Source organism: Quercus suber, unplaced genomic scaffold (assembly GCF_002906115.3).
Source record: "Quercus suber isolate HL8 unplaced genomic scaffold, Cork oak 2.0 scaffold_692, whole genome shotgun sequence".
Taxonomy (NCBI): Eukaryota; Viridiplantae; Streptophyta; class Magnoliopsida; order Fagales; family Fagaceae; genus Quercus; species Quercus suber.
The window spans coordinates 181620-190622 of record NW_027070133.1 but is presented as its reverse complement, the minus strand read 5'-3'; the positions used below and the strand labels follow the sequence as shown (position 1 = coordinate 190622).

General features: G+C 35.9%; 1 protein-coding gene across 1 annotated transcript; it reads right to left on the bottom strand.

Moving 5' to 3' along the window:
- Window positions 1-1638: 1638 nt before the first annotated feature.
- On the bottom strand, window positions 1639-2841 carry LOC112027985 (glycine-rich RNA-binding protein). The gene is given in 3 exon segments (XM_024060617.2): window positions 1639-2302; window positions 2615-2640; window positions 2643-2841. Coding segments are annotated over 3 exon segments (567 nt in total). The 5' UTR covers window positions 2728-2841; the 3' UTR covers window positions 1639-1846.
- Between the last annotated feature and the right edge of the window lie 6162 nt (window positions 2842-9003).

Below are 9003 nucleotides of genomic sequence, written 5' to 3'. Positions count from 1 at the left end.
ATACAACAGCCCAACAGTTTGTTGTGTATTTCGGACCAACTTTGCATAAGTGGTTAAGCTCAATGCTCCACCAAAGAAACACATTTATTTGACCTGAAATCTCTCAAATATTTAGGAGTATTATTAAATTCACTCACTCTCACACAATACTCCAAAATACAACAGCCCAACAATTCATTGTGTATTTCGAACCAACTTTGCATAAGTGGTTGAGCTCAATGCTCCACCAAGAGAAACACATTTATTTGGCCCGAAATCTCTCAAATAGTTAGGAGTATTATTAAATTCACTCACTCGCACACAATACTCCAAAATACAACAGCCCAACAGTTTGTTGTGTATTTCAGACCAACTCTACATAAGTGGTTGAGTTCAATACTCCACCAAAAGAAACACATTTATTTGACCCGAAATCTCTCAAATATTTAAGAGTATTATTAAATTTACTCACCCTCACAAAATATTCTTTGCTTTAACTATTTCTCAGGAGTATTATTAAATCGCCGTCACAAAATACTCTTTGGTTTAACTATTTCTCTTCATTCGCTCTTGATCTAAAAAATAGTTCATAGCATAGCGTATATTATAGTCTTCCAATCCTCTTAATTAATTTAATTTAACTAACATACATGTTAAATCTTTCTTTAACAAATTCCACTATAACTCATCTCTTTATTTAAGTTTTTATTTAAGTTTTAATGTAATTTAATTTAAAATGCACACACTCTATTACAGAAAATGAAATCTTAAAATACTGATCGAATCTTCTAAATCTCATTGCTCATCTACAGTACCTCTTAAGCCTGGGTTATTGTAGATTAGGAATAGAATTTCTTTCATTAAAAAATTATTGTAGAAGGAGACAAAGCTCCTCCTCTTAGGTAAACACTCAAGACTTGCTAGCAATCAGAGTTCGCCTCAACCAGAGACCATCGGCTCAACCAACAAAACAGCTGAATAAAAGAAAGATTTATTCTCTCTCCTCTTGTTTTGTTTGATGTAGAGCGAAGCTCTCTAGTCTACAAACGATCAGAGAGCTAAAATCAAATTAATATTTCCCACATCAATAATTTGAAATCATTTTTCTAGTTGTCTATTTTTGAGTTTAGAAAATTAGGGTTCTAGGTACGATGGGTTTGTGTCCTATTTTGTTGCAATGTGATTAACCTGACTAGATTATTTTACTTCCTCCTTTTTGTCATTGCAAGTAGTCTATGGATTTGATGCTATTATGATTTAAAGTTGAATTTGTTAGTATATCCTACTGTTACACAAGACAGGATACTGTCAAAATATTATTCCCAAATATACTAGCATTTTTGTCGTGAACAGTTGCAACTTGCACCCGAGATACGTAATGGATTGGTATAACACTACTTTATCGCACCGTGAATAAAGTGGGAACAACCCAACCTACCAGTCAACGCTAAAATTAAGGCGTACATTGCCACCAAATACGACTTTTTCTTTGAAAATGACCCTAACCATGACCCACCAAAATATCTTTCTAATATCTCAAGCTTCGAATATTTATGAATGATGATCAAACTAAACTAACAATGAGCAAGAAATTGCGAAAGAAGGAAGCTTCGAATATTTATGAATGATGATCAAACTAAACTAACAATGAACAAGAAATTGCGAAAGAAGGATTATATACTTCATTTCATTAAACTATTTTTTTTTTTGGGTAACATAGAGGAGGACATAGGACAAGTAACCATCGGTCAAAACTGAACCACCGGTCAAAAAAGCGAGAACCACAATGCAGAACGAGAACCAGAACCATAACGAAACCAAAGCGATAACATAACCATAGATCCAAACAACGCTAAAATAACCCCACTCAAGTCACCAACAAACTGAGCGTCACAAACGACAAATTCCTAACAAATCTAACTCCTCCAGCTACCACCGTCACCGCCCCACCGCCGCTACTCCTTGAGTACCTTGAGCCACCGTCTCCGTATCCACGGTCACGGCCACCTCCGCCATATCCACCGCCACCACCTCCGTATCCACCACTTCCACCTCCACCGTATCCGCCTCCACCTCGGCTGTATCCACCACCGCCTCCACCTTCGCGACGTCCGCCGCCTCCGTAACCTCCTCCGCCGCGACTGTAGCCTCCACCACCGCCGCCGCCTCCATTACCGCGAGACTGAGCCTCGTTGACTGTGATGTTGCGGCCGTCAAGGTTCTGACCGTTCATTCCTTCGATCGCGTCCCTCATTGACTTCTCGTTGCTGAAGGTGACGAACCCGAATCCTCTAGATCTACCGGTTTCACGGTCGTTGATGATCTGAAAACAACAAAAACCACAACAACAAGAGAAAACAAACCAGATCTAATCAGATCCACGTCCAAAAATCATCAAACTAGCAAAAAAAAAAAAACTAACAAAACCGATCGATCTTCGCTTTTTTTTTAAACAAAGCTGAAGATGAACGTACCGATTTGTGTGAGTAATAAAAGAATCAGTTTATAGTAACAGAGAATCAAGTAACAGAGAAACAGAGCAGAACAGATCAGATCAGGATTTTTTTTTTTTTTTTGGATCGGCGACAAAGCCGGATCGATCAGATCCGAAATCTCTGATCGACGACCAACGGACCTTCGATTCAAGGATATCGCCGTAGGTGAGAAAGCACGCTCCAAGGCTTGGTCATCGGTGGCCCAGGCGAGCCCGCCGACGAAGCATCTGAATTCAACATCTGCAGACGCCATTGATGAGAATCTGAAACTGAAAGAGAGAGAGAAAAATAGAGAGAAAACCGAAACCCTAGAAAAGGGCAAAGAAGGAAATCGAGAGAGGAGTGAGATTTGAAGGTATCGTATGTGTCGCTTATATAGATCTCATGGCGTGGAGGAGGGGTTAACTAGGGTTAGTTTGTGAAGTTAACCAGGGTTAACTAATCGCGGTGATTGTGGTGGAGAGTTTGGTTACGGATATAAGTCTATCCCTTGAGTGCGTCTAGGGTTTTCTTTTCAATTTTTTTGAACAATTTAAAAGGGTTTGCCTATTTAGGATAATCACTAAATTAGTACCCACCGAATCAGTCTTACCTTACAAGGAAAGTGAGATATGGTATATATAGAAAGTTTATAATCGCAATAAAATATATTTTTTTAGGTTGTGTTTTGAATTGGCTTAAAAAGTCAATTTTTTTTTTCTATTTAGTTTATTTTTACTACTATTTATGAGTCTTATTATACTTTTTCGTACTATTCATGAGTTCTATTTCAGCTACTTTTTAGCTTTATCTACAGTAATTTAAAAAAAAAAAATCAATTTTAGCTAAATAAGCTTTTTCCAAATAGTAGATTCTAGTTAGCTTAACAGGTAAAGTTTCTGATGGTTGTATAAGAGATCTAGGGTTCAATCCCCGCCTACACAGAAAACTGATTGATTGGTGTATTAGTCTGATGATAAAGAACTATCATCAGGAGTGGACGTCATAGGTTAAAACTCTCTAAAAAAAAAAAAGTTATTCTCAAACAGACTCTTAAAATTCTCATTCTGAATTGTGGTGGATTTTGGTATAATATGCTTCTTTTTTTTTTTTTTTTTTACTTGTGTGAGATTTTGTTGTGTAGGTTTGTATATATTCTATTGAAGATAATTGACTATATAAAGAATATGTTGACAACTAGCCAACTATTTCGTGGATTGATCGGCTATGCCTAAATTTAAGTTTTATCAAATTATTTGATCCAGTCAATTTGTAATGAGCCATTTGATTGAGTTAGAAAAACAGTTTGATCCAATATGATAAGGAGATAAACAATATCAAATGGATGAGTTGATTTGTTTTTAAAAGAATAATTTTTAATTATTTGTATCAATATATATTCAATATTCTATCATCAAAAAAAAAAAAAAAAATCTTTTTGAGAAGGTTCTATCATCAATGTGGTTGATTAAATTTACAATAAAATAAAAATATATATTGTTATGTATTGCCTAGGTATCCACTACTTTCATTTCATTATTGTCCCCTTTTATCGTGGATGTGAATATTCAATGTTCTTCCATGTATCAAGAAAAAAAAAAGTCTTACATTATTCTCCAATTAATCAAAGATGGAAGAATCTCATCTGAAAAAAGACTACTAATTTTATCATTTTGTTAATAAAAAATTCTCCCATTAATCAAAGATGCGTTGTTCTAAAGCTTGAAATTATCTGGAATGTTAATAAGTCTTACATTTCATCCACAAAAAATGTTTATTCTTATATGATTTAAAGAGCATCCAATTAAACATTTTTTTATATATAAAGCATCCCATAAACTAGTTTATCTTTCTCCATTAAATAAAAAATAAAAAGAATTACATGATCTAAACACATATTTTCTATAAATTGAAACAAATATGACATATTGGTAAAGAAAACAAATAGAGTATATGACAACAAAATTTCTTAAAACAATGTATATAGAATAAGGATTAAGTTTTTTTTTTTTTTAGATGAGATTCTTCTCCTTTTTATCATTTTGTTAATAAAAAATTCTCCCATTAATCAAAGATGCGTTGTTCTAAAGCTTGAAATTATCTGGAATGTTAATAAGTCTTACATTTCATCCACAAAAAATGTTTATTCTTATATGATTTAAAGAGCATCCAATTAAACATTTTTTTATATATAAAGCATCCCATAAACTAGTTTATCTTTCTCCATTAAATAAAAAATAAAAAGAATTACATGATCTAAACACATATTTTCTATAAATTGAAACAAATATGACATATTGGTAAAGAAAACAAATAGAGTATATGACAACAAAATTTCTTAAAACAATGTATATAGAATAAGGATTAAGTTTTTTTTTTTTTTTTTAGATGAGATTCTTCTCCCAAAAAAAATTTAGATGAGGTGTAACTATTTTTAAGATTAAACTACCTAATAAATTTATAATGATTTAATATTTTGAAAACTATAATCTTGAATCAAAATTTCTCAATGTTTTTAACATGCATGCTAAATTTCACATTAATATGATATTATTTATTATTTTATCTATAAATTCAATTTCTAAGATATTAAAAAAAGACTTGAAATTAGATGTAATTTGAAAATTTCAAGTCTGAACCCAATCCATATCTATACTACTATTTATCCCAAAATAGAATACAGACCAAACAATTTGGGATAGAATGAGTATTATTTAAAAGACTTCCCATGTTTGGGATCCTCATTTTCTTTTTTTCTTTTTTTTGTTCAAAAATGTCTCTACACTATTATATTTAAGTAGAGACAAAATTAAAGGACAATCCGGTAAAAATACTGTAGGGTCAGTTTTTGCGGCCCAAGCCCAAGGAGGTATGGATTCGGAACCCACTGAGCCCAAAACAATAAATTTTGTAGAGAGTGAGCGAAAGGGCTAGGCAAATAATGAAAATAACAGTATTAAACAACAACACCAATGCGAGAAGTTGAATTAATGTGCTCTCGGACTAATATGAGTATTCTGTCCGAAGAGATGTTTTTCATTGATAATCAAAGGTTACTATTTCTGGAGCTACAACCATCTAATATCTCCTTTCTCTCTCCTGTTTTTCCTCCTCCTTCTATCAGGGGTACCCTTCCCTTATATAGCATTACCTTCTTACATCTCCTACGTCCACTTGTTCATCATCCAGGCTCCCACTTGAGTACATGTCCCATCATCCCACTCCTTATGTGAGTGGCGGTAGCTGAGAAAGCACTGTTCAGGTGTCCTGTCCACATAAATGCGGCCAGAAAGGTAGGTACAGTGCATTAAATGTGGTGGTTGAAGTATGCCTCCTTGATATTTCTCCGTTGCCGTTATCTTTATGTGTGTCCGAGGTTCCTCTCCCTCTTGACACTTGTCAAATAGATCACTTGAACCTCCCATACTCGTGCTTGATCAAACCTCTTCGGATCCGAGGGCTCATGACTACTCGGACATATGAGCATCTCCTCGGATGGAATACGTGTTCATCCCCAGGCATCCCCCATTGGCGTGGGCATCCGACTGAAAGCCCCATCTCCTCGGATGAAGAGTGTTCCTCATTCAGGGCCTTGGGCCCAATAAGTTGGGCTGGGTTTTTCTCCCCCCACAAATACAATTCTAACTCTTATTAAAACATTGCCTAAAAACTATGACCACTCTCTTATTGATTTTCAAATTGCTTTATCTATTTATAAATTAGATTCTCAAAATAAAAATTATATATATATATATATATAATAAGGATTTTACTAATGTGTGCCCTAAGGGCACACAATAGTAAACCAATTTTGGAAAAAGTTTATCGAGAATTGAAAAAGTTTTGACAACTTTTTCAATTCTCAATAAAATTTTTCAAAAATAGATTTGTTAATGTGTGCCCTAAGGGCACACATTAACCGAACCCATATAATAAAGACACTTTTTTTTTTTTGCTATAAAATAAACATGTAATATTTGTTCTTTTTTTAAGCTAGTCTCATGACACTCTTGATTATATTAGTAGTTCTAAATGCGTAATATTAATGAGAAAATGTGTAAATCTCAAATTGGAATGAATGAAAAATTATGACTATAAGAGTAAGTTTCGGCTCCTAGGCCCAAAAGGCAAAAGGATCTAGGCCCAAAAAGTCCAATACAATGAATTTGTAGAGAGTGTGTTAGAAAATTAGGTTCTAAAGAGTTAGACCACAACTATAATGGATCCAAGTCACAATGAAGTAAAGATAGACTGGTTTTGTCTAAAAAAATCGTCCTCGGCCTAATCCGAGAAGATCAGTTCTTATATATATTACTTGAATTTGATTACAAGTACAGTTCTTGTTGCTACAGTATTTTTCTCTTCGTTCTCTGATCCCCTTCCATCTGGGTCTCCTCACTATTTTATACTCTCTTCTTTCTTTTATCTCCACCCTCCACATGTACATTAAATTGTTAGTGTTGATTCTTATCCCATCAGCACATTCCTGAAGTCTTTGGGAGTAGCTGTAAAACTGAAAAATACTGTTTAAATATTACTTCCTCATTAATGCGGCTAGAGAGTTAGTTACAGAGCATTCAATACGGTGGTTGTAGCTTTCTCTTAAATATTTCACAGCTCCCATTTGTCCTGTACGTTCATAATACATATCCTTATCAATAGAATTTCCTGGAATGTTACTCTAAATGACAAAACACATCTTCTGATCTCAACATTGTTTAGTCGAAGAGATACTCCTCCTCGACCTACCCTCCCCAACCTTCTCATTCGTAGCTTGCTCGTGGAGTTCCGAGTCTTACATCTTTATTATTGTTTATTTGTCATCGGACCACTAAGCGTCCTCATACAAGGCCCAAGGCCTAGCATATAGTCTCAAGCCCCTTATCCCTACAATAGCCCTTCAAAACTCGGGTTTTTTCCCTCCTGTCCAAGGAGAAAAAATGGGGTTTTGATTTTGGATAATTAATTCCACATGTTTCTTTGATTTCCACATGTGAGAATGTCACTTCGCGTGTCCTGTAACTGTTCCTGACACTTTAGAGCCCATGATGTCTCATTAAATGTTTCAGGTGGCGCTTTGTTCCCTACATCTTATGGTGAGATGTAGATCCTACGGCTTACATTTCTCCTCAAATTTTGAGCGGGACAACTCCCATTGTCACCTCATACCAACACTTAGCTCACGACATGGGTAACCGCAGCAATGCAGGCAAACAAAACCTCGTCCATCTCGAGCCTGGACATAATAGGTGGCCAAGAAAGGTATTCCTTAAATTATTGGAAAGCTAAGACACACTCCTTGGTCCACTCAAATCTCTTCCACTTGTTCAACAATTGGAAGAAAGGTCTGCACTTGTCTGCCGACCGAAAGATAAATCGGTTTAGGGCAGCAACCATCCCTGTCAACTTCTAAACCTCTTTGGGATTCTGAGGTGGCTGTATACTATTAATTGCCTTAATCTAATCAGGGTTGACCTTAATTCCTTGATGAGTGACCATATAGCCCATAAATTTACCAAATCCCACGCCAAAAGAGCATTTAGAAGTATTGAGGCGCAGTTTAGGTTTCCTTAGTATTTCAAAGATATTCTTGAGGTCTCCCACGTGCTCAGACACCACCTTACTCTTCACCACCACATCGTCTATATAAACCTCAATACTTTTGCCTAATTGTGGTTCGAACATCCTGGTCATCATCCTCTGATAGGTAGACCCCGCATTCTTCAATCAAAATAGCATCACCTTGTAGTGGTAATTTCCAGTAGGAGTAACAAAAGCTATCTTCTCTTGGTCACCCTTAGCCAGTGGTATTTGATAGTACCCTTGAAAGGTATCCAAAAAGCTCATCCGAGGATGGCCTACAGTCACATCCACCAACTGATCTATCTAAGGCATGGGAAAGGGGTCTTTAGGCAAGTCTTGTTCAAATCTGTGAAGTCAACACATACTCACCACTTTCCACTCTTCTTTTTTATCACTACAGTATTAGCTAACCACTCAGAGTAAAACACCTCTTTAATAGCACTAGCTTGCTTAAGCTTAAACACTTCTTCTTTGACAACCTTGGAATGCTCTTTAGATAAGCCCCGATGTGGTTGCTTCCTGGGGACAACCGCTGGGTTGACATTTAGATGATGACAAATGAGATCTGGGTCCACTCCAGAGGCTTCATAAGCACTCCATGCAAACACATCAATATTCCTCCTAAGACACGACATTAGCTCTTCCTTCTCCTAAGGAAGCAACTAGGCACCGACTTGAAAAAACTTCTCCTTATCATCATTTATAATCACCTTTTCTAGTCCCTCACAGCTTGTCCCTTCTAACATCACGTCCATGAATGGTATCGAAATCCTTAATTGCTATAAGCTCACCTAGCTCGCCTGAGTAGAGGCCGAGGACTTATTTTCAGGCTAATGCAAAATTGCAGTCACCAAGCACTACCTTGCCATAGACTAGCTTCCAACTAGCTCCTCAATCCTATCCCTAGACGAATATTTCACTTTCAAATGTAGAGAGAAGGCTTCTAGGGCATGAAACTAGGGCTCTA